The following is a 26,561-nucleotide window of genomic DNA, read 5'->3' on the forward strand; positions in this document are numbered from 1 at the left end:
TCTGTTCACCTGAAGAAGTGTGTGGGAGGTACTGCATCAGGTTTGCTCATTTGTCTTTTAAATGTCCTTCAAAATGGCTCAAACATTTCTGAAATGGAGACTGGAAAAAGGTGTTTTCAAGTTCTAGTACCTATTAATTACAAAGCACAGACTTCACAGTTGATGTAGGGAAGGTTGCAGGATATGTTTACTTTGCCATAATTTTGGTACTTTCTGACTATGAGGCACCTGGCTTTACAACCGTACTATTTTTAATATAATACTTTGGTTTGTAATGATACCTCCACAGCAATTAAAGCTGCCTAATATTTTCTGTTGTAGAAGCCTCTCTTTTAGTTGCATGTTTCTTTCTCAGGTCTTAACAGTTTGAGTTTGAGCTTTCTGTACTTGATTTCTGCCTCAGACTGAACAGTTTTGGGAAGTTTTACTAAAAATGATATAGCTATATTCAAGAATTGTCTTCAGACAGAAGTTGGAGAGAAGTTGTTTTGTAGTGCCACAATTTTTATTGCTTTTTCTTTTGAACGTTTTGTCTTTCCTGAGCAAATCCACTAGAATTAGGACTGGGACCAAAGATTTGGCAAAAGGATAGTCCTGGGGTAAAAGAAATACCATTTACTGTCCTCCAAAGACTCAGGAAGATTTGGATGAACTACACCTTTGAAAATCTTTTCATATAATTCAAAAAGATTTTAGTGGCCTCAGGCTAGAGGTGATGGGTAAGGTAGTGAATATAGCAAATACATATATATTCAATATAAGCCACAACCATATATATTAAATGAGACTCGCATGACAGAGGACATACCTCCCAAATTGAGACACATGACCGTGGAGGCCCAACAGTCTAAACAGTACCCAACAGGGGTAAAGGCAGAGCTGATGTCAGCTCCCTGCCTGGTGAGCAGTGCTGCAGCTACCCTCTGGTTTGTTTGGGAGGAAAGTTGGGATTTTGTGAGTTAGCAGACTCAAAGCCGGGAAGTTTGGACATGGAAAGCTTAGACAGTCTATTTCCTTTCTTTTCTATTTTTTTCTTATATAGCTGTTCTGTGGTTGTTTTCTTTACTGTTACTATTGAAAATAAGAAGCTGGTTACTTTGCACAGAATGGCCAGTGTAGGTTTTGGAGCCCTCAATGCATATGCCCATTTAGTCACTTTCAATGTTGCTGCACTTTGGCTCTTTCTTTCAAGGAACCCATAAGCCATTGCTTCTTTTTTTTTAAAAAAAAAATTTTTAGATTTATTTCTGAAAATGCCATCTCTCCATGGTGGACAGTCTGATTGTAGAAACTACAGCACTTACAAATCAGCTAATAAAATCTGAAGAGCCCTCTGGGATTCATTTGATCAGAGTGACTGTATAAATAAAGGGCTGTTAATTGTGCGGCTGGTTGCCACATGCAGTTAATCCCAGAGTGCAAAAGTGCAGTGAAATGTGCTCTATGAGCAGTTCCGATCCAGAAATAACTGGGAAGGAAAGAACAGAAGCTCAGGGCTACCTTTCTGCTCTGTGATTTACACCACCCACAAGGATATCTCGCAATGTTGGCCATGTATTTTTCAGCTCGTTGCCAATCCTCATGCCATCGCTGAACTTGATACTGAGCTGGGACTTTGTAATTCTATCCAGAATGGCACGGTTCTCCTGGTTCACTCTCCACAGCTCCTGCTTTCCTTTTTCTCCATTTAAACTAGAGGGGAAAACCATATAAGCAGAATCAAACTTCTTCACGCTTGTTCCTGTTCCCATGCCTGGGAACCCAGAATGTGAAGTATCTGTCAATCTTGTGTCAGAGGAAAATTTGCCTAAGTTTTTATAACTCTCCTACAGGGGCCTGCTCTTCCTGCATCTGCATTAACTGACCCTTGCAACTCAATCCTTTTGCCCTTCTTAAGAGGATAGTCTTTGTTCAGTATCTTCCAAACACAGCCCTGCCTATATGGAGGTTTGGTGCATTTTACAAGAGGAAAAATGTTAGTTTTATCTTGGATTAAGGCCAACCCTCCGGTCTTGGAATTGCTGTAGTGTGGTACTGTAGGTAAGGCCATGGCCAGTGTCTGAGATTCTTAATGCTCAATTTCAGTTACTTTGGTTTACATGTTTATTTTGTGTACAAGCCTGATGTACTGAGTTGGGAAGCATGAAGACAACAGAGATAAGTATACTGCCTTGGAAACTTTCTGTGTTTTCTTAGACTGTAATTTCCCAGGCAGCTGAGCTCATCTTGTAACAGTCTCCTGACACTGAAAAATGGGAAGGACTTGCTCTTTTCCTTCCGCTGCTCAACTCCCCACTGCTCCCAGCTGTGTGGTCTTCTCCACCCCTTGCAGCAACCCTGGAATGCATCACTTTGCAGAAAGTAGCAGAAAAAACTATCCAGGTTTGGGGTTTTTTTTGGGGTTAGTTTGCTGCTGATGTCTTAAGTTTAATTAGCTAATGGAGAGGTTTGATGAAAACCAGAGTTGATCCAAAAAAACCAACGCGGGTTTGCCACTTGAATTAGGAAGGGAGAGAGGTAACGAAAAGGGGGAGGATGCTCTACTCTTTTCATATCTTGTGGAATCACACCTTCAGCAGCAAAGTTAACTAATGTTTGTTGATGCCTGCACTGATCTGGGTATTATTCACTAGTGACAAGCCATAAGTGCTGTGATGTGGATTTGCATGATGTGGACATGACCAATTTTGTTTCAGGTAATTTCTGTCTTCCCAAGGAACTATGCCAATGTCAGGATACTTATGACAGTGATGTGTAGTGAGTTCTACCTATGTCACTTGCACCTGAGCTGCGTATTGCTGTCTGGAGACATTTTAGGGCCTGATGAGTAGTCAGTCTGGATTGAAGTAGTCTGTCTGTAAATGAATCACAAGAGGTAACAACCACCACCTGGGTTATACAAACCACCCTCTTAATTTCAAAAGCCTGTCCCTGTTTTTGACTGGTTTTCCATGCCCTATTCAGGGTGCAAATTTCTTCCTGAATCAAAAATATGTAAGGTGGTTCTCTCTAGTGATAAATCTAGTGATAAATCCTCAAGGCATATTTTGCTTGGTCTCCTTGGAGCAGTAAATTATATTTTCACTTCTGCCTTTTTCCTGCTCCACTTTTCTTTTTCATTTTAATTCTATTTTTTTCTCTGTTTTTATTTCATCTCTAAGCTTTGGATCTCCCTCTTTCCGGTAGTGTCTGTAGGAACAACTGGCAAAGTCAGCAGCAATGACTCACTTAGCAGGAACAACAGCTTTGCTGAGACATAATAGGTTTGCTTCATTTATTTCCTTAAAGTAGGGCAATGTTCTCCCTCTCTCTCTTTTTTCATTCCCTCAGTTATTAAATTGGAAAACTAATTTAAAGCCATCTTCTCTCCAACAGAGGGTAGAAGGAAAATGACCTGGCATTGGATTTTGTGTGACAGGGCAAGCAATGGCTTTCTGAAGTGTTGATTGTACCTTAGGCTGCCTTTAAAACACATGTCCTCACAGAGCAGTTTATCCTTAGCTATGTTTGTCACTGGGAAGGTAATGTGATAACTACATAGAAATAGTACTGCTGATGACTTTTGGCCTTATAGTCATTTTTGTTGTCGATTCGTCCCTTTCTTCTTATAATAATCCAGCAGTAAATGGTTGTCTCTTTCAATGACGGAAAGTCGGTCTTCCTCCAACTTTGCATATATAAATGCTTCTGTTTTTACAAGACCATAGCAAGCAGCAGTGATGTACCATGGATACCTAAAGGGTGTTCAAAATTACTACCCCATTCTCTAGACAGTGTGACAGACACTGATAGGTAAAGCTCTGTGCTAGTATTGAGAGAACTCCTTGTTTCTCCATTTTAATGGTTACACAGGGAGAGAAAACTCTTTGCAGTGCTGTGAATTTGACCCTGAAACACTTTCCTGCAGCCACAGCAGTAGCCTGGGTGATTAGCAAATGCATTTCATCAGTGTAAATAGAATTTCTATAAATATTTGTCAACGTATTTTCCAGTATCATCATTATCATTTGTGTCTCTAGCAGCCTTCACAGATTCTCATCAAAACCTAGGCTTGTGATGGACAGTGTGCAACACATGATGGGACTTGTCTAGACCCCTCTGAAGTCAATGGGAGTCTTTCCATTATCTTTGTATCAAGTGTACCATTAGCTTTGTATCAAGTGGTAGTTTTTCCATTGACTTCAGTGAAATTTGGATTAGGTCCAGTTGCAGGCCATTTTTGTCCTGGAAGGGGTTGCAGGCTAGTGTAAGAAGAGAAGCAACAACTGGGTGCAACAAACAAATGGAGAGAGATGTATGAGCCAGAACAAGCCAGTTCTGTTCATTGTTAGCATGATTTTAAGCGTCTTAAAATTTTATTTTTAAATGGAAGATATTAATAATCTCAATCTCTGAAGTTAACTGTGTCAAAAATGTGATGAAAATTCAGAGTCCAATGGAGGAGAGAGAATCCCTTTGGATATCCTGGGGCATTGTCTAATTTGTAAAAAATGTTACCATATTGTTTTTTGAAGAACATAAATTCATGCTAAAAATGTGTTTGTGGGGATTGGGAAGGAATGGGGAGAGGTGAAGAGAAAAAACTTATTTTCAAGGTTATCTGAGTCCCAGTAATTCCTTCTCCAGCAGGGCTGAGTTGCAGGTAACCAGAGAAAGGGTGGATGGAGGAAAGCAGGGAAAGCACGCTTTTCATAGCTGGACTTCAACATCTTGTTCTCAAAAGCCTCTCAGAACAGAATCACTGAATAAATAGTCTTGTTGTGAGCATACTATCTCACTCTTTCCCGTTGTCCCCCTTTTTTCCCATATTTTATTCTAAGCACTCCAAAGACATTACAAGTCCTGTATAAAACAAATAGGAAATCCTGCTCTGATAGTTTTGAGTGGCTAAAGCTAGAGTAGCGGGTTTCTCTAAGGAATCTAGTGCATCTGCCTTGTTTGCTGGGGTTTATAACCAAAGCAGGTCAGATGCTGGTCACACTAGTATAAAGGCACCTAAAACTGGTGCATTATAATGACCACATCAGGCTTTGAATAACCCTGAGAAGAATGATTGTAAAGAAGAGCTGGTTATTAGAAGATTGCAATATTAGAGGGTTGGGTTTTTTCTTTCTGTAGCAGTTTGGAAAGGAGGAGGATGAGAAAGAGACTAGGACTGCAGTCTCACTTCCAGGTATTGGAACCTGTACTGTAGTTCAAGAGGACATCCCTAAGAGTATGAGTTCCTGTTGGTGTTTTTTTCGTTAACCTCTGTTGGGTGGGGGAGGGGGATTTATGCAATATTTCATTTTCAAAAGAACTTTATCAGTGTTATATTTACTGTATATTACTGTAATAGGAGAAAATTAACAACAGCAATTGAATCCAAGCCCTAATTTTATGCATGGAGACAAATGAATTGTTTTGCTAGTGAAATTATTTTAAGGTGTCTGGGGATTATTATGTTGCACAGTGAGATGATAAACAGTTTTAAGGAAATTGATCCTTAAGTCCTTACATGGACTATGGCCCCATTGCCTAAGGGGCACTGTGTTGGAAATTAAGCCTTTGACAGGGTTTAGCTGCATGTATTTTCTGCTGTGCTCACAGATGGGTTTTTTTAATTGTTGTTGTTTCCTTTTAGTGAGCAGAGTTAATTAGGTAACAATTTTTTTCCACTCTCATCTTTTAATAAAAATTTGCCTCTCGGGAGCTGTAAGATTTTGAAGGATAACTGCCAGTCAAGGCTACCCATTGTTATTTCTTGTGCTTTGAATATGTTAACATCCTATTATTCAGTTCATTGCTCTGTGTGTATTTTGATGATTGTGCTATTCTTGTTATTTGCAAGGTTTTTTTCATGGTTGTGCAGAAGTACCTTTTAGGAGGCTATCTGAACACTTTAGCACTTGTATCTGAAACGTTCTGATTTCATCAATAATCATAAAGATAAAATAAGTTATTTAATGCTGCTGGGAGTGTGCTATTCATGGATCCTGACAGTCCTGTTGCAAAAATCACTGCACTAAGGAAAAAGAAAAGCCCTGAAATTGTGACCATCTGGTAGTCTCTTTGTTTTCTTTGAGAGGAAATGTGAAGCTAAGCGTGGTAGTGCTCAGTGAAATTAGCCAATACTATACCTTCAGCTTCCCCAACTTCAGATGAAGGTGGCTGTATATTGCAGGGGCACTTGTGTCCACTAATGGTTTTGCTGCCTGGATCTGCAACAGAATTTAAATGTTTATCCATTTTTGTTGGAAATACCCTTGCATATCATTACGGGAAATCTTTTAATTCTCATGTTCTGTTTTATTAGCCAGCAGTAACACTATTAAACATATGATTCACTGTATCAGCAAAGCCAGACTTGCCCAGAATAGTGGGAAATGAAAATATTAAAGGCAGTTGTTCTAAAGTCTGCTGGTGATGCAAAGTGCTCTTTATGTTAGGGAAATGTAAAAATACATACAGTCCAGATACTGTGGTGTTGATGTTATGATACAGGAAAGGCTAAGAGAAGGCATGCAGTTTTTAGTAGGCATCCAGCAGAAATAAAAAGGGCAGTGTAAGAAAGCCCTAGGTACTCCTAAACTGTGCTAGGTCTTCCAAAGGGATGCACATTTAGGACGCTGCCAGTAAGAAGGAAGAATGCTGGAAAAGGACTTCCTGTGTTGAACATATTCCCAGGCCTCTTCTTATTAGCACTTTAGAGCAGTGAGAGAGACTGGATCAGTTAAAACGATACCATGACTTTTGTCATGAAGTACCTGTGATAAACATTCTCCCTCTGTCATACCTCATACTTGACCTGTTCCATCTCAGGCAGACTCAGGCTATTTGGAACCCTTTTTCAGTGATACAGAAAGAAGAAAGAAATACTTGCTATTAAAAAAACCAAGAGGCTGCCAAGTACCATCAGCAGGCACAGCACCAATGCAAACCCCTCACAGCAGGACATGACCAAAGCACTTTCTGAGCGCAGCAGCAGTTTTCCATGTCTCTTTTTGCAGCAGCTTTGTGGTGAGCCAAGGGAGGACCAGGCTGGAATCCCTGATGGCAGACCTGTCATACATACTACCACAACAGGTTCCTCGCTTTTATAACAGGTTGAATAATTTACAGCATTGACTGGGACAATGTTTAGCAGTTTCCAGCTTTGTCTGAAATTCACTTGAACTGCTTGGCTTCTTGTGAAAACATTCAGCTGCTTTTTTGTGGCAGTTGTCTCTGAGGAGGTGGAATCCCAGAAGGGGCTAACTGCTCTCAAATCCAGCTGATTTCAGGGGGAGGTGAGAGTGCTCATCTTAATCCTTTCTAGATCCCATCATGTTAAATAGCTGGTTTTACTGGACAGCATAACTAAACTTGGTAAATCTCTGAGGGTTTTGGTGGTTTTGGCTTCTGCTGCTGCTATCTCCTCTGATTCTTTGAGTCCTTTAAATTATCATGCTATCAAGTTATTTTAAAAATAATTTTAAGACACGCAGTTTGTAAAAGATGGTTGTTACTGTATCAATAGAAATCACCAATGTGAAGAATAAAATGTGATATTTATGAAAACTCTGATTTTAATTTATAGATATGCAAGCTGTTTCAAACCTAAAACAACAAAAGGTGGGTTTAGAAACAAAATATCTTCTGTGGAATTCCTATCAATATAATTGCATTTTCTGGAGAGTGTTATAATTAATTTCTGTCTTGTCCTTATATGCATAACTGTAAAAGGTAAAATCTGATAATTTTTAAGCCCACCCTAATCTCTGTCATGGCACTTTCCAGATTCATGGTGGTTTTACAGCTATTTTATATTTAATTCTATGCAGAGTGTTGCAGAGAGGAGATGTAACTCTGTTTTTTTCCCTTGTTCCTTTCTTCCAAAATTATTCAGACTGGAAGCATTTGCTCTTGTATACATAAAAACATGCTGGCATTTTTTTCACCTTTGCATCATGGAGAAAATTATACCTTGTTCCTAAATTTTGACATTTTTTAGTGGTCTTCTTCAAGAAGCATGCCTTCTTTTTTCTTTCTTCTTCTTTTTTTTTTTTTTTAATATTACATTTTTCCCTTCCTTGCTCCCTGTTTTCATCCTTTTATCCTTTTTCTCTTGCTCTGGTTCATTTTTTTGTGAGCTCCTTCAACGCAAAGCCTGCATATCACCAAGCAGAGACCCTCACACTTTCTCAGAGTGATGCCTGTCTCTTTTGGCAGAGTAAAAGTCTGTGCTACAGGGGGCTGTGTTATTCAGGACAAACCTACCAAATTGCCCTTCTGCCTTCAGGTGCCTCAACCCGCAGGTACCACAGCTCTGGGAGTTGTTCACCGCAGCAAGCCTGAATTCATGTCAGCAGAAGGCATGGTGAAATTTCTGGCCAACTAGCGTGGGAATTTAGGAGTGTGTCAGCATGACAACACAGGGACACTTGAAAAGACTGTCCTTTGGCCGTTGGAGACCTTGTTAGTCACTACTTGATCTGGGTGTGAACCCTGCAACAAGGAACAAAATTCTGTACCTTCTAAGCCATCCTTTGCCCAACATGATAGTTACTCTTTCTCTTTGCTTGCACTCAGAAATTAACATTTGTGTTTAATCCAAGAGCAGTTGAGTTGTGGGAAATATTTTCTTCTCTATAAATACATCTCTTTATTATATATTGTGATGATATCTAACCTCTGTTCTTGGCCTCTGAATGCCTTAGCGCGTATATGAAGTGCTCTGTACATTGAACAAAGGAGAGTTCTGTAAGCACAGTGGATGCTGACAGTATTTCAGCTATGCTAATGTCAGTTCCCTGCTTTAAAAGAGCCGCTGTTTAAACAGCCATGCTTATATACAATAGTAAGCCTCTCGAGGTTAATTCACACAGAAGGAAATCTATTTATTTATTTCCATATTGTCAATTTGATTAGAAAAATATGGCAAATTCAATTCTTTACCTCATCTTTAACTTTTTTCCACCTGCAAGTCAAATTATGGGAACAATGGAAGGAAGGAAGGAAGGAAGCTATTTTTATACAGTTGATGAAACAGACCCAGTCTGGAAATAATGAAGAACTATTTCTTCATATTAAAGCTAATTACATTGTGATACAATCTTCCTAAGGTAGCAATACAGTTGAATCATCTCTGATGGTATTCACTACTTACAGATTTTCAAGAGAGAGTAGCCCTGCATTATTAATGATTTGGAGCAGATGACTGACCAAATCTTTTTCACTTCTCAGTTTGGTGAACATCATTATGATAACTCTAAATGGACACAAAAGCTGTACCCATAGTTGCTAGATATTCTTAAAACGTGTCTCTTGTACCTTATTGCTGATCAGTAGTTTTCACAACAGGATTAAGAATCAGTAGAGAGATGCTGTAGCCTTTTTGGGTAAGATTCGTTCATGAAGGTCTCTGCTCTTTATCAAACAGTTGTACCTACCCTTTTCTTGTGTTCTTCATATTTTGCTTTGTCCCATTTTAGCTGAAGATATTTGTTGCCACATGGTAAAACTGACTGGTAGGCTCGATGCATCTTGCATAAAGTATCTCTGAATCTGCGCTTTTAAAAGAAAAAAAAGAAAAGTATGAATAATACCAGTCTGAGCCTTTCCTAAAGCAAAGCCCTGGAGACTTGTGGTATGTTTGTAGCCGGTCACGTGGGGGTTGCCATGGCATCACTGCTCAGAAAAAGAATGAATAGCTGGTGATAGCATTTCAAACAATACATTTAACAAACAGCAAACAAGAACTGAATGTTATAGCAAAGCATCCCTGAAGGTATTTTATTCATGTATAAAATAGATGACCAATTATACTTCACTAGCCAAACCTACCTCCTGCTAGTGAAGGAAAGACAGTGGTGTAAGCTATTAATAATGCTTTGCACACTACTGTAAATATGCAAAGGACTGTATAATGCCCTATATTTGCTGAGCCTTGAATTGAACAACACGCCTCAGTAATGCTCCAAGCAAACCCACAGTGGGAGGTGTCATCTTTTGCTCTGCAATAACTTGTTTAAAATGTTGGGGTTTTTTTCTTTGGTAAGTATGCACCAAAAGCCACAGCAAATGTGTTCATAGTGAAATAGTTTTGGTTTTTAATAGCCTTTTCACCTTTATTTGCATGCCATCTGATTGCTAATGAATTACGGAAAGCTCAAACAGGCTTCCAAAAGCCAGTTATTTCCCAAGTTGACCACTGGTTCTAATGCAGGGCCACCTTGGCTTTAGTTCTTTGTAGGCAGTGTTTGGCAGGGAGAAGAATGGGCAAAGATGTTTTCTCAGGCCCACCCAAAAATACAAAAGGTGCTTCTGCTCATTCAAATTCAGCTTGGCCTCTTCCAAAGCTGGGCTTGAGCTAACACACTTCATTTGATGTTTCTGTCCTCATGGTTTGGACCACTGTGAAGCTGGGTCCAGCAGACTGCTGAAGCACTGCTTTTGGCTCATGCATTTTCTCGATAAGGCCTGTAGTTCCTAAGGTAGGATAATGCACATTATATAAAAGCACTGGGAAAGTAAGGAGGGAACCTATGGCTCAAAGTATCAAAATTCACTAACCAGAATAGGTCTATACAAGGATGAGCCAGGGGATATTCCATTTTAGCACAAGGTTCTTCATGCAGGTGGTTCTTACACAGCATCTCGTGTGGGTGCAAGGGAATGGCAACACATCTGTTGCGCAACTACCTAACACAGAATCAGGGCCAGTGCTTTCCTGAATTTGTCTCTTGATTAACTTTTGCATTTCAGTGGTGAAGTAGGGTTGGATAGGGCATTTGTGATTTTTGTTATAGCTGGTGTGAAATGGTGCTTAAACAACAGAAGAAGACAAAATTAAAACTGTGATACATACTAATTTTGAGCTGTAAAGCAGATGCTCTTTATTTTCATAGAAATGATGGATGGAGTTGAAGAGTGGTTTTTTTCAGCTGCTTTGGTTCTTATTATTTTCCTGTTAATGTAACAGGAAGATGTGGAGAATATCAGTAAAACCAACAGAGAGTACAGAATTGAAATGCATTTCTTCAAACATATATAAAATCTAAGTGTGCACATAATACAATTATATTTTGCTCTTGAACAAATAGAAATGCTTAGGCATTTTCTTGGCAGGGCCTTGGTCTTTTAAATGCTACATGTATAATGATCTGTTATGGACAGATCTGAAGGGCACCATTATCAATCTTTTCACTGATTTTGATGAAGCCCTTAAAATACAAGGAAAACTTAGCCTCTTACATTGATGGAAACATGGCCCAGTAAGAAATTGGATTCACCTGGAATAGTTTCTCAGCTGATTCTGAATTAAAGTTTGTGACAGAAGGGAAGTGGCTTTAATTTCCTCTGTGGTTACCTACTCTCTCTCTACCCTCAGAAACTGTGGACTATATATGTGTTCACTCTAAACTGGGTTTTGTGTGGGTTTTTGTTGTTGTTGCTGGGTTTTGTTTGGGGTAAGGAAAGCAAATCAACAGTTTCAAAATTGGCTGTCTTCATGTTGAGCTACCTAAGATCCAGTAGGTCCTTTCTGTCAGAAGACAGTGCTGGAAGGCAGGTCAGGTAGGAAGAGGTCCTAACACATTTTCTAATTTCACAATCTAAACTTAAGGCTACAGCAGGGGATTCTTTAAAGTGGCATTTTACTGCTTAGTCAAAGCAGCCTCGTGAAGTATCTGTAACAAACCAGAGGACTGGACCTACCATATCTACAGCATAAAGCAGATATTTATGAAACTTTTATTCTGTATACAATTTTATGAAGTGACAGCCATGGGAATTTCTGTGTTATGTGCAGAAAGACTTGCATGTAATTTCTTAATAGCAAAAGGTACTTGCTGAAGAACAGGTGAGAAATAAGTAGATAAGAAATGTAAGATTTTTGCAAAAAATGTGTTTTCCACTATATATCAAGAGATGTATACATTCAGTTTTCACACAAAGCAGAGAGAACTGTGTTTTCTGCAGCATAAAAAGTGAGGCGGTCAATACAAGACTATTTTTTTAATGTGGATGTCTTGGAGTGTACTGAGTTGCTTTTCTGAGATCTCAGCCCCCTATGGCTCCATAGGTTTCTGGATTTGTGTTTTAGTCTCCTTTTTGTTTTGGTCTGATTTTTAAGCAAACTTGTTCATATAATGTATAGGGCTGTAAGGTCTGCAGGTGGTATTGCTGCTAGGAATTTGAACCTTGAGTTACTTCCCCCCCCTTGAACTATGTTGCAAGGTTAGGGAGTTGCTGCCCTTTCCTCTCCCACTGTCTTTGCCAGAAGAACTTGGGCTGGCTCAGGAGCTGCCAGCTACAGCAGCTGCTTATGCTTATGGCCCAGTTATGGAATAAGTTAAAGATGCTTCTTCTCCCGCTGCACACCCAGTATAGAACATATTTTTGGAGTTATTGTTGCTCCCCAGGACCAGAATTTCCTTTTCCACTGTTTGCTTTTGCTGTGAACTTTGTGTATGTAGTAGGAAAATGTAAAAGGCTGAGTGTACATTTTGTGAAGCTTTAAAGGTTTTCTGTATGTGTGAAGAGGAAAGTAAATCCTGGGTTTTTGTTGACAGCTTTCCTGGTTATTTTAAAGTTATGGCAATTTCTCACTTTATTCTATGAAGTGTTTGACCAACTTTGAGCACATGCACAGACTGAACTGCAAGGTTGCAGTCACTTGTGGGTGTGTTTAAGGATTGCGGCCGGTCTTCCTTCATTCATTGCCTGTCCCTGGACAGGCATTTGGAGATGCTGAGAGAAGCCAATTTTTGTGTGTGTGTGTGTGTGTGAGTTCAGTATGTTACATGATAGGATCCAATGCTGTGACTTTGACCGTGCAAGCACACACCCTTATCATATAACTCACAAGCAAGCCACCTGACTGAGTAGCTGAAGAGTCCATCTGTAGTCAGGGGGATAAAAAAAGCAACTAGAAAACCTGCTGGGGTGAGTGGGACCCACTGTGTCTGTGCACACAGCATACCTAGCCACTTCCATGTAAGGGCTGCCTGGAGTCATGCAGAGTGTGTCTTCGTGCATATGTGTGCAGCAGAGCAAACCCTTCCCAGTGTGGCACAAGTGTTTGCTGCGCTGCGTGGTGCAAAGCGAGGAGGACGTGAGGGCTATGGCTCCCACTGCAATGCAAAAGCAGATTTACCAGATGCTTCCTTTAGACTTGACCCTTTCTGGAACCATTAAGCTGGAATTAATTTTTGGCTGGGAAAAAAAAGGTTGTTTCCCACTTATTGTCTCAGAAATTGAGACAAGGGAAAGGGGGTGGGAAGAGAGGAAGAGGAAGGGAAAAACATTGCCATAATTATATGGAGGGTTATTTATCTATCCATATGTTTATATCTACAAACACAATTTTAAATCTGGACGATGTTTGGTAAGATCCAGGATTTCCTTGATCTACAGCAAAAATGCCAAGTAGACTAGTGCTGATAACTAATTTTCCTCAGTGGCTTTAACATGGGAGGAGGGCACAAAGGGAGAGGAAAGGACTACTGGATGATTGTGCTTCTGCACCGAGGTTGGTTTGCTTGTGCAGTAGTCCTTAGCTTTCTGAGGAAAGCTGGTCTTGGCAGCGTGGGTGCTGTGGTGTCTGTACGCAGTGATAAAGCCAGGGTCATCTCCCCGACCTTTGCCTGAGGAGAGAAGCACTTTCTGGGTAGCCCCAGAAGACCCTGGAGAAGGTAACTGGGCACAGACTGTTGCTGCTGGAAAGCTGCTCTGTAGCCATAGGCCAGCGTGTCCTGTCCTGGGACAGAGGGTTAGGTGATTTGGCCCAGGAGGCCTGTCCACTCCAAGGCAAGCATCTGCATTCAGCCATGTGTCCCCCTGGGTACAAATGTCACTGCAGCAATGGCTGCAGCAGAGAGATGGTAAGGTTTCTGTTGCGCGCAGGCTGCGAGTGTTGCTGATTCTTTGGCAGGTTTTTAATTTACCAGTCTTTTCTTTGCACCAAGCCCTTGTCTGGCTTTACAAGAGCAAACATCAGTCTACTTGTCAGCACAAGGCATAGCTGAATTTGCAGCTGGAAGGATGGCAACTTGCCAGTCCAGGAAAGACCTAAGTTGGAAGAGAGGTGGTAGTCTCTATGGCACAGAGAAAACCTGGCCTGAAGCATAGCAACCTCCTAAGAACAGAAAAGGCAAATGCTAACAGAAACATCATTTTGTGTGTTTGTAGGTGGGTGCATGGTGGTGCACACGTGTTATGGGAATGGGCTGTGCTTAGTATTCCCTGTGTGGCTGCTGTACAGTGCAGTAGGATGTATGTGCCTCTGCCCAGTGGTGCACACCTTGAGCAGGCCTGGCCCTTCCACTCTGCAGGAGGCATGTGATAGCAGATGCCAATGTTAATTCTTCTTAACGTGTTGCTCAGCATTTTAGATTTATTATATTGCTTTCAGGGCTTATATTACTGCTTACTGCTATAAACATCTGATTGCTTTATAATGACTAAAAAAATTTAGCGGAGAAAAAAAGGAATTAGTTATAATTTTATTAGGTCTTGGATGTGTATTCTCCTTTTCTTTCTCTACTCCATCCCACGGACCTGGTTAACCTTCAAAAATCACTTGTATTCCCATCTTCATTTTTTATTTTCCTTCTTTGACCTCAGAAATAATTGAAAGGTACCCAGAGAAAGGCACTGTTTCCCTGAATGCAAGCACTATCTAAATGTGAACCCTACGCTGTTCTTCTAAACCTGTTGGGCACACAGAAGCTGGCTGCTTAAGGGCCTGGACATGACTTTGGGGTTAAAAAAAAAAAAAAAAAGAAGGGTCTGAAACTCTAATCCAGTTGTACCTGTCCCTCTCTCCCCACTGGCTTGGGGAGACCTGCCAACTGCAAAATTACGCCAATATAATTAGTCCCATCATTGGCTAGTCAGATGCAACAAGCTAGCACACTGGCCAAGAAGTGCTAGTCTTACCTATGCGTCCTGCTAATATTCAGCCCTTTCCACACAAGTGAGAGAGGCAAGCGAGTCTTGCAGTGCTGCCTTCAGATTTACCCTCTGGCTTACTTGGATTTCTTTGGTTTGCTGGCATAGAGGCAGCAAGTTACAAGGTTCTGGCGCTCTGAGGAATACTTCATCCAAACACTCTTGCTTCGTTTTGGTCTTGTTTTGGGTTTTTTTGTTGTTGTTTTTGGTAGGGTTTTTTTTGAGTGGGAGCAGCAGATGTCTTGGACAGGCAGGTTTTGTTCTCCTTGGGGGTTTTATGGGCCGCCATAAAGCCAGATTGGTCAATCTCTTTAAATGAGGCTCAAAGACAATGCTAGACTGTATGGGGTAGGGGAAGAAACCCTTTGTGAGGATGGTGCAGGGGGACTGGCAGTTGTGCCATTTCCAGCAGAGTGGCAAGAGTGCTATGCCATCTTGAGACGGGATTAGCTGGGTGCATTAGTTTTAGATTATATATCTTGCCTTCTGGTCAGACGCAAGCAGATAACCTTATTCTCAATAGTAAATTAAATTTGTTTGTTTGTTTAAACCATGTCATGTTATGGCTTCTCCGTGAATGCACATAAATACCTCCATGTGCAAATTAAACTTTCCCAGTGGGTGCAAGAGGAATAAGATCCTGGGTACAAGGAGCATATTTTGCTCTTTGAGATTTCTTGTTGTTTGATAAGTGACCGACCTTCCATCTGTGGAACTTAGTTGAGATATCACAGCTATTTCCAGCAGGTGGCAGATGATAATCACACTAGTAACCAAATCGAGGTACAAATGATGTGTTTACCAGACTGTTAATTCAGATATTGATTTAAATATACACATTATATAGTGGCTATAAATGTGTTTCCAACAGCAATAAAATAAGATTGTGTAATTGGAGCTGATTAGTAGTTATCCATGATAATATGCAATTAAATACTTGGGAATCAATTGTGGTATGATTTTTTTTAAATTCAGCTTTGATTTTTTTATCTCCCAGATCAGAGAAATTGCTTCTATTCCAAAAACCTCCAAATAACCATCTGGATAATTGTGTTTCATGGTGTAAGATTATCTTTGCACATGTACTGTGATGGGAGACATCTCCTCCATGCAGTCATGCCTGGATAATTAGCCGATGCTTTAAAGAAATACATGCTAAAAATATAGTGCCAAATTGTGCCACATTGCCTTATCTACGTAGCTTCTCACCAGCAGAGCTGCTCTGCCTGGTGCTACTGACAGAGGGAGGGTTTTTTTCAGATTAGCAGTCTCTAATGAAGACCAGAATTTGCTCCTTTTGCTCTCGTTAATAGTTACTCACACATATGAGTAATCCCAGTGGGTTCAATGGGAGCTATTCACCGCACAGAGAGAGGGTGGCATTTGCAAGCTGACCTGCCAGCATTGGCTTCAATGGGATTTTTGAGCAAATGGAAGACTGCAGGATCTGACCCATAGTAAACGCGTGATTAAATGGAAAAGTCTATGCAAGGTTTACAGCCGCATGTGGGATAGCTGTGTCACTCACAGCACTGGTTGTGGATGAATTATGCAAAACTTCCCAAAGTCAGTGTAAACTTTATAGCATCTGGCATGTATATCTTGCTTATAGCATAAAACCGGGACATATCTTGGAGGCAGAGAAGTGTTTGTTTTATGGGTGGTTTTGGGTAGATGTTGGTAGTATAATCCCAGCGGCTTCCCTCCGGGGGCCTATGAAATCCCCTGGGGTGGATATGAGGGAGGAGGTGGGGTAAGAGCTCTCCTTGCAGTCCCCTCAGAAGAGATACTATTGGTGCTGCTAAATTGAGGGGGCTTGAAGCTTTGCCTTGGGGTTGGAGACTAAGGATGGAGTCCTGTGCTGTCAAATTAATTCTTGTAAAGAACAGAGAAGACTGCAAATGAGCTGATGACATAAAATGAAAGAAGATATGAAAATTATGATTATGGCTGCCAATATGCAATGACTTATGAAATATGGGTGTTTATATGCCTGCTTGCATAACCACATATTTATTGTAAACAGCAGTACCCAGTATTTTTAAAAGAGTAGGAAGTCTCATTGCTGCTCATTTTTTCTTTCTCGAGATTATTTGCTGTTTTCACTTAGTTACAGCAGTTCTACAGAAGGCTAATGTGGAAGAGATGAGAAAGGATGCATACTTATTAAACTGCAGTGAAATTTAGCACATTTCATTCTTGTACATAATCACTGGGTGTTTTTTTTCCTGTAAGGTCTTAATGCAGTTTTATTACATTATAATCTTTTATGGAAGGATAAAGGGATTTGTTCCTTAATAGGAAAGCAAAGTTTATAGGCTTGAGTAAAGCAAATATGACCCAGAACGCAATGCTTCTGAGTTTAACCAGAAGGTATTTTGTGTTGGTAAACTTCACCAGAATCCTGAACATTCTATGCTTGCTGCTGAAATGACTCGGATTTTAACATAGTTACATAATTTAGGAGGACGCTAGACTGATAGATTTTTTTAGAAGGGTTGAACAAGGATTAAAAGAGTGAAGTAGTTTGTTTGTTTGTTTTTAAATATTAAAAAACCATACAACATGAAAATTAGTTGTATTGTCTCAGCTGTTGTAACAACCGGTTCTCACTGGCCCCCTTTTCCTGTAATTAAAGCCATTTTTCTTTTTCCCCTTCTGGCCTCTTCCTGGCCCAGTGTTCCAGCAACAACCAGCAAAAATGTGAGATTTCTTGAAAAGGCAAGTAGTAAGAACAACAGGTAGACATGGTTTTCTTCCTGTACTCAGGGGTCACAGGGATTTTTGCTTTCTTTAAGTGTAGTAACTACAGTGCAATCTTGGTTTCCTGCTTCTGATGCATAGATCTATTTTTACCCAGTGTGTGAGTGCACCATACATGTATATACTGGTACACACACACAGAGTTTGGTAACAGCCATCTCTGTAGTGTCCACTCTTACTCATGTCTCTCCTTCAATTAAACTGTCACTGCTGTATTTTTGTGAAATCTGTGCTTTCTTATCACTGTTGCTGGCATTTTCCTAATTAAAAGCTGCTTCTTGCCATCATTCTCTTCCTTTCCTTCTTTCATTTAGTGCAATGGCCAAACTGGTTTTCTGCCAGACTAATCATACAAGTGATTTCATTACTGTTTCTTCATTCTTTTGTAGCTACATCAGATACAAACCCTTAGCCTTTGGAGACACAGGTAATCACAGACTCACTCTTAATTTCCTACTTACATAGTATGTTTCTGCCATGCATGGAAACCGGGGGAAGGACTGCAGCCCTTTCCTGACCAGTTGGTTCATTCTAGGACTTCCGGGGGGGTGGAATAAATCACTACTTTTACTATCTTACTGTGAAAGGTATCACTGCAAGGGCTGAATTTACCACTCAGTCAAGGAGTAAGATTCAGAGGCACTACCAAAGACATTTTTGTTTCTCCACTTGCTTTGCTAGGGATAAATGCTTATGGGGTCACCCTAGTCAGAGTAGTCATACCATGCAGCATCTCTATTTGGATAGCAGCTGCCTTTAGGCCTGGTGTAGGTGTTATTAGTTGAAACTATCTATGTTTTCCTAAAATTCAATCAAAATATTTTGCTTAGTTGTCAGATCATAGCCTTTCTTTGTGTTACAGTGATATTTCCTTAGATTTGTCTTAAACATTTTTCTTCACATAAATATAGGTAGCAGCTTTGAGCTACCCAGGGGATAGTAGGTTCCTATTTTGTTAGTTTCTTGCATAATGCAAAAGAAGATTAGAAAGCTTCTTACATTCTGTTTGCTCCCGAGAGAAAGCTATCATGTAGATCAAGACAGGAAATTATTTCCTTGCTTGGCACAAATGAGTCATAGAAAATGACCTTCTTTGTAGTCTAATTTAGACCCAAGAATCCTCTGAAGAGCTGATAATATAAACCCATATGGCTTGGATGAAGAAAGTTGGAAAAGATATTGTCATTAACAGACTCATCCACATCTTAAAAAGCTGCATTTCTCTTCGCCTAGATTTTCTGATCAGACTGCTAGCAGCTGCAAACCTCATGTTGGCTGCACATGTTATCTGTAATACACACACATGTGATATGCTGCTGCTGAGATTTTGTTTCAACAATGGACATATTGAAAAAGCAACGCACACTCTTTGGCTGTTTCTTATGATGCATTTAACATCTTTAAAAATACATATTCATGTGAGTTTTGAAATGTTGCTTTCATTTACTTTCTTGGATTTGTAAGGCACGTAGATTTGGAGAAAGATGTTTATTACAGAGGAAGCAAAAGGCTTTTAGCCTTATGTTCAGAAAACAAAAGACAACAGAAAATAAACTAGCACACTGATCCACGAAAGCACTGTCAAATAGCTTCAGCAGAAAAGGGCTGGTGGGAAACCAGAAGAGTAGCTGGACAACACAGCAAGACACAAGTAACAATTTGTAGATCCTCATGTGAGGAAGCTTGATTTATGCCACGGCGAAGAGTGTAAGAAGGTGCCAGGGGGTTTTGTGGTGTGGCTTTTTGGTTTTTTTTTTTGTCCTTTGCTGTATTTTTTTTTTATTATTATTGTTACTAGAGTTGTTTTTTTTACTGTTCTGGTGTTTTGTTCTTAACATTCGCCTGTTCTGATTGTTGCCAATTGATTCTGTAGGCTTTTTGGTAGTTTCTTTTATGCTTAAGTGCAAAACTTGACTACATTTTAAAGGAAAGGCTGGGTTTATGGTTGTATTTTGCCACACTCTCCCTGGACATATCCATGCTCTGGCTAAAGCTAGGCCACCCTGAAAAACAGCCTGGAAGTATAGCCATGGGTAAGCACACAAAGCTGCCCAGCATGCCACTGTGCCCAGTCGCACCTTTGGATTGGGATGCTTTCTGTTCAGGTTGCTTATGATCCTGGGCAAAGAGTTTCAAAGTGTCATGGCTCTCGGGCCTCTTGTTTTTCTTAATGTACAAATGGGAGTCATGCCAGTGTATTTTTTTTCTTTTTTAACTAACAAATGTGGTACACCACACCCCCCTGTGAGCACCAGTGCTAGCACAGGGAGAGGTTGCAAGCAACACCTGAGGTTAGGATGTGGGGAACAGCCATCACCTTAGATAACAGAGTGAATTTATGCTGTGTCAAATTAAATTAAAGAATGGTGTGCTCTGACTGCAAATTTGGGTGCTCAAAAAGGGGTGGGGAATTTATGTGTAGCCTGGTTTTGAGAATGTGTAACAACTGGGTTATAGGTAGATATCTTGTTCTGTTTCCTGGACATAAAGGAGATAGAAGTGCCATGACTTTCTGAAAAGAATACAGCTGCAAAATGGGAAGTTGAGTATCTGCTGAGAATAACTCTTACTACAGCAAATGCTGGTAAGAGAATTGATGAATTGATTTTTTTTTAATGACTATTTAGGGGTCAACTTTCTGCAGATGAGAAAAGCTTCAGATGGGGAAATGAGGTCAGCTGAAGTCTTTATGTACCAAAGGCAAACACAGAAAACAGAAGTAAAATATTTTATCTGAGATGTCTATAATATTTTGAGCATAGAAGCAGGTTTTTCCCTGATGCTGTTGGGGAAGGTTTATAATTTCCCAGTATCAGTGTGTAGAATCAGTTTCTTTGGTTACTGAATCACCACAAGTACAAAGATAACATATTTTTAAAGAGATCTATAAGCTCAATTTGTGAGCTTGTTTGGGGTCAACTTATAGGGATCCTGACAATAGGATCCATTTTCCTTTGCTTATAGCTAAACTTGATCCACTTGCTTATAGCTGGAAGTCCCTGTTTCTGCCTGTGTACAGCATTGTGTGTACAGTTGTTTGCCATTCTTCAGTGAGCTGACTCAGTGGGCCTGTATTTATTTTGTGCAAGTGTGTTCAAGGTGTGTGCATGTGTGGCAAAGGAGAAAAAGCAACAGCTGGTTTGTTTTCATCTGTGAGCATGCACAGAGTGTTAAAACAGACCTGTACAACATGCATACTCCAAAACTGTTTGTCACATCCAGCATCTGAGAGGCAACAACAGGCTGGCCAGTCAGAATCAGTGTCTTTCTTAAAATGTGAACTATCTGATCAGCATTCTTGTAGCTTCTGTTCAGGCTGCTGCTTGTGTTGCCTCTTGTCCAGCTGGAAGGTGAGACAAAAATTGAGGTGTCAGAAGTCTGACTGGTGAAACTGGGGCTATGGTGAAGAAAATGTTAAAGGTTGTTAGGACAGGGAGTACTGCAGGTATCATGGGGGGATGCAAAGGACCAGCTGGCAGAGAAGCTGAAATATTGCAGTGAACTGGGAGCATTATAAAGAAGATGCGACACATGGTAGGTGGAACGAGGATAATGTAATGGGGTTACGGAGGACACTGGGCATATTGCAGCAAGGAGGATGGAATTAAGGCATGCATGTTGGTAAATGGAACCCTGTGCTTTACAAAATCTCTTCAGAGTCTTGTGCTATAAATTTATTTTTATCAAATTACATATGCCATTTGGCTATGCAGACAAGGAGAACACAGTAAGTCAGGCAGCTCCTTAAGATAACTCACTGCTTCCTTTTCCGTCTGTGAGCTTGCCAGTTTCCTTCAGTTAGGCCCATACCTAAGCTGGAAAACCCAGACGCCCCAGGCTTTTGTAGAAGCTCACTTCCACTGCCATTGTAGCTCCTTCCCAAGTTTTCATTTGCTTTTATATATTTCAATATCTCAGGGGTTTTTTGTTTCTTTTTTTTTTAATAAAGGCAATTCACTAACTGTTGTACATGATTCAAGCAATGTTGGACTGCCCAGCTGTATTCTTCTGGCTTGCCTGGACAGCTTCTTGCATACAGACTTCATACTGCATGTGGCTGACTTAGGATTTGCCTTCTTATTTCTTGCTCTCCCTTAATACAGGCTTCTTAATATCTGTATAGATAGTCCTTTGTCTGCCTTTCTCTCACTTCTGAAATTATAGCTGGAGTGGGAAAGCATTTGATGGTGGGGCTTTTTTCCCCTCTTTTTTCCTTTGTTGTTGCTGCAGGCTTCAGAAGGGGCATTTTGTTGTACTTCTCGGACATGCTGGACTGTGGGGTACCTGGGCTCTTCTGCATAGGGATGTTCTGAGTCTCCTTACGGGGGTTGTGACTGTTTGCACCAAAGGTAGTTTGATTTCCTACTTTTTGAAATAATGTAATCTATAGATCTCTATTGAACTTTGTGCTCGCTTTTGCCAGACCTTTAGGGAAGGAGTATTTCAATGACTGACTTCACAAGACTTGAAGTTTGGCACCGGATGCTGACACGTCCTATTTCTTGCTGTTTAACGTGTAATTGTGCAAGTCTGAAATTTGAATTCCAGCTCTTCCCATGCAATCAGGTAGAGCGAGCTTTGCCACTGATCAAATGGAGCCAGGAGACAGACTGGCCTGTTTCCAGCGCCCAGACGGGTTTGTTTATTTAATACGGGACTTCGTTTCCCCACTAATGAATGGCTTTCAACCTGGGGCATCGCAAGTGCCCTTTCTGTATGGCTCTGTGGGAGAGGACCCGACCCCCCCTGCCTCCCGTCCTCTCGCCATGACGCGCAGGCCCCGCGGCCGGGGCCAACGGCTGCTCCGCGACGGTTGGTCCGGGCCGGCACTGGAGACGGGCCGTGGAGATCGTCAGCCTCCCCCCTTCCCTCGCTGCCTCCTCGGGAGTCCCGGTGGGGCCGGAGGGGATGCATCCGCCGCTGTTACCCGCCGCCCCGCTCCCGCAGCGCGGCAGGGCCCGGGAGCGAGGGCGCCACCGGCAGCCCCGCGGCGCGGAGGGGGCGGCCGAGGCGCGGCGCGCGCTCCGCAGCTGGGCGGCCTCCGGCCCGCGCCGCGCTCCAGCTGTGGCGGAGCACCGCAGCCCCCCCCGCCCGGGTCGGCATCCCTCTCCCCCTCCCACCCCTGGCAGGCGGCGGCCCAATGAGCGCCGCGCCCGGCCGAGCCGCTGGCCAATGAGGGGGCGGCGGCGGGGCGGGGGCGGGAGCTGCCAGCGCGAGGGGGAGAGGCGGGCGCTGCGCTCCGCTCCGCTCGGGGGCTCGCTCGCTCGCTCGCTGGCGGCAGCCCGGTCGCGGCGCGTTCCGAGCCGTCCTTTCGCCCTCCTTCCCGTCGCGGCGGAGCAGCTCGCCTGCCTCCTCCGGCCCGGCCCGTGCGTCTCCGCGGCGGCGGGGCTTGAGCAGTGCTGAGCGCCAGGCGCGGCGGCGGCACCACCACCATGGCGGTGGAGGAAGAGGGGCTGCGGGTCTTCCAGAGCGTCAGGATTAAAATCGGTGAGGGCGCGGGGTGGGGGCGGCTGGCAGCGGGCGGGGAGCCGCCGCTGCAGCGGGCCGCGACGGGTGCTGGGGGACGCCGGTGTGGCGAGGCACCCGGCGCCGGCCGCTCCGTCGCGCTGCCCTGCGCTCCGTCCCGCCGGGCGAGCGGTTGGGGTCGCGGTTGGGCGGCCGGTGCCCTCGGCCCGGCGGGGCGCTGCGGGCGGTGCGGGGCCGGTGGGGAGCGGCGCCGTGAGGGGCGGCCGGCCGGTTCCTGTGAGGCGGCCGGCTGTCGCGGTGACAGACCGGCAGCCGGGTGCGCGTCCGGCTGGCGAGCGGCGCCGGCCGAGCCCGGGCGGCGCTGGATATTAGGCGGGTTTCGCGATTTTTTTTTTTCTTTCCCCCTTTTCGTTGCTAAGCTACGCGCTAAAAGTTTGAAGGCGGTCACCGAGCCTCGGCTCTGTGTGTCACTGGCAAAGCCGGTGCGGAGCCGGCCAAAACGGCGGTGGGAAAGCGCCGGTGCATCGTCCCCTTCCTCGGCGGGCGGGACGGGCCGAGGCTGCCGCTGCTTCACGGCTCCCTGCCGCTCGCGCTCGGAGACCCGCGCCTCCTCTTGCTGTTGATCGAGTTCCAAACCACGTTACTAGAAAGTAAGCGACGCGTGTCGGCGTGCAGATTAAACTCTCCCTGGTAGAGTTCTGAGTGTGCTGGCAGGGAGGGAAATCCCTCGTTTCCGTGACGGTCAGAGCCGCGTGCGGAGGGAGCGGTTTGTCCCCGCCGAGATGGGGCATGGTGGCTGCGAGCTTCAGGGAAGCGAGACAGTTTAGCGCCGGACTCGCAGTGGTGGGGTACTAAGGGAGTTGGGCTTGCAGCTTCCTATTAACGCTCTTGAAAAATCTCCACTTGGCGTACCCGTCCGTGTAAAAGCCAATCTGCAGCCACCACTTGCCGTGTTAGATAAAACTGAAACTTGAGTTTGCATCGGAAGGCTCATTATTAGATGGTGGCGTTAGCATTTCAAAGAGACCATTGCTAGGATCGTTTTCTTACTAAACGTTAGCAGGTCATCTAGTGATTGCAGATTTTAAGAAGTAGAATTTTATGACATAAACTACAATTTGCGTATTGATTCCGTGTTCTTTTATGCATCCAGAAAACAGATTAATTAACACTATGAAGTATGGTCAGAAACTTGTTTTCTGACTCTTTTCAAAGAGGAGAGGGAGGGGGGAAAAAGTCTTTTTGCAAGGGAGAAAATTTGGATACTGTGGAAGTGATGCTGTTACAGGCTGTGCCTATCTAGTGCTTGTTAGTTGAGAGGAATAAGAACAGATCTCACATATGGGATGACTCTTCGGTGGTTTTTCTTTTTGTTTTGGTTTTTTTTTGGGTTTTTTGTTTGTTTTGAGAAAAAAACAGTGATGTTAGCATACTGAAATGGTTGATGTCACTAGAGTGTGGGAATTTCATCGAGTGGTAGAAGAGATCGGAGATAACAGCAGCAAAAGACTTGAGATTAATCTCATTAAATCATGGACTAAAGTTAATCCTACTGCTGACTTCAGTTATCAAGAGGCCTCATCAGAGCTAAGCGTTTGATTAACGTGTAGTATTGCAGTCGGGGTTCCTGCCGACTTTTGGCGTGGATAGTAAGTAGGGGAAATTGCGTGCATCACAGCTACGCCGGTGCTTCGCTTCTGCTTCTAAGCAAAGGTCTTAACGAACCGCAAGAATAATGCGCTTTCTGGCGCGCCGCGACGCCCGGGTTTCCTGCTGTAATACAGCAGAGGGCGATGGTAAGTACGCACAGAAGCGAGCTGTTCCCTTCTGTTCACGAGGAAGTAGCTGGAGGCATGTTCATCAGACTTCGTGTAAAGCAATCCTATTCTCAAAGACATTGCATATGGAGGCTTGTAGATTCCCCGCAGAAAAGCCTGTGAGTGGATTTGAAAGGAGATGGTGAACGTTGGAGGGACACTACTTTTGCCAGCTATTCCCAAGAGTAAATTTTTCTGCCAGTTCTCATGCACTAGTGTCTTGTAGGTGATACTCTTCTCTAGTGATAGGAGGCTTTGAAACTTTTGATGGGTTAAGGGATAAGTTATTTGAAGACAAAGGGATAAGTTATTTCCCTTCTTAGTTTGCTTTCATTTATCATGCTCTCTTAAGTGGTCAGTTCTTGTTCTTGTTTCATGGACAAGCTCCAACTGATCTCTGACTTTCAGATATTTTGTGCTTGACCTGGTAAGATGTTTCCTTCTCTATAGCATCTTTGCTGGCAAATCATGAATGAGGGCATTGATGTACAAGTATGCTTCTGTGTAAATCTGACGAAATGTAGGACTGATACTTTGAAGGATCAGTGCAAACACACTGTGAGACCGTGGTGTGGTGGGGTACCCATGGTGACATGCTTTTCTTAGTAGAGAGGCTGATGCAGTTTGGAGGCTTCAGGCCATGCAAAACATCTGTACCCTAGAGATGTTTGAATGCCCTCATGTAATGTATTGCTATGTCTGGGTCTTGTCCTGTATTGCCAAGAAGCTGCAGGTAAATGAATGCATTTTCTATTGCTGGTATAACTTGTTCTTTTGAGACTGATGTGTTACATAGAATCAGTCATATTTAGCTACATGGGTAATTATATCCCAGATCTCCTAAATGCTTCTCCATTCTGAGTAGTGTTGTTTCTAGTCACGTTTGGATTTGGCTTGAGCCATCTGTTTCATCTATTAAAAATGTGAACCCTTGAGCTTCTTAGGAACCTATCTTTCCCTCATTTGGTTGCACTGCCAATGATGTGCCACTTCCAAACAGGGTCTCATTGAGATACTGAAGTCATGGGGCAACGATACAAACTCTGTCGTTGCGGGCGGTGTCCTACCTCTTGTCCAGTTTCTGGTTTCTTTTGTGGTTTGTTGAATTGAAAGAACTCAATGCCTGGCTACTTCTGCTCACGTCTGTTGCAAGGAAGTAATGTAGAGCAAAAGGAAAAAGTAGTATCTGTGCTAGTGAATGCACTGTTCAGATATCTATTTGAAATTGATTTGTTTTGGCTTCCCATAACTGAAACTGTTGTCCTCTTGTCTTTTTTTTTTTTTTTTTTTTGTCCTTAATTGAAAATTATTTTTACCGGAATCCCTTATACATAAACAAAACAATGTGTCATGTAAGACTAAACAAACACTTCCTATAAGATTGCCACTTTGAGGAAGTGTGCAGTGCTGATATTTCCATGAGTCAGTGTTTCAAAACCTGAAAGGAAACAACATAAGGCTGTATGGCTGCTCATTGGCTGGAAAAACTACAAAGAGAGTCCTTCTGCTTGACAACATGACTTATGTTGTACTGTTAATAATATTTAATAAATATACTCTACATAATTGCTACTTTTTTCTCTTTAAATGGCATCAACTATT

At 42.5% G+C, this 26,561-nt stretch overlaps 1 protein-coding gene across 7 annotated transcripts in view; it reads left to right on the forward strand.

Moving 5' to 3' along the window:
• RASA3 (RAS p21 protein activator 3) overlaps positions 1 to 26,561 on the forward strand; it is a 179,732-nt gene that overhangs the window by 22,089 nt on the left and 131,082 nt on the right. For 3 of the 7 annotated variants that reach the window (XR_008746778.1, XR_008746777.1, XM_055801494.1), the window contains exon 1: positions 21,907 to 22,025. The exons of 2 other annotated variants lie outside the window; for them this stretch is intronic. Coding sequence is in view for 1 of the 5 variants with exons in the window: in XM_055801495.1 (XP_055657470.1) it covers positions 23,109 to 23,163 (55 nt within the window). In the remaining 4 variants the exon portion in view is untranslated. Of the gene's footprint in view, positions 1 to 18,065; positions 18,104 to 21,906; positions 22,026 to 22,899; positions 23,164 to 26,561 lie in introns of those variants that run through there. 2 more of the 7 variants (XM_055801498.1, XM_055801495.1) reach the window with 2 other exon arrangements.

This window comes from Falco peregrinus, chromosome 4 (genome assembly GCF_023634155.1).
Source record: "Falco peregrinus isolate bFalPer1 chromosome 4, bFalPer1.pri, whole genome shotgun sequence".
Taxonomy (NCBI): domain Eukaryota; kingdom Metazoa; phylum Chordata; class Aves; order Falconiformes; family Falconidae; genus Falco; species Falco peregrinus.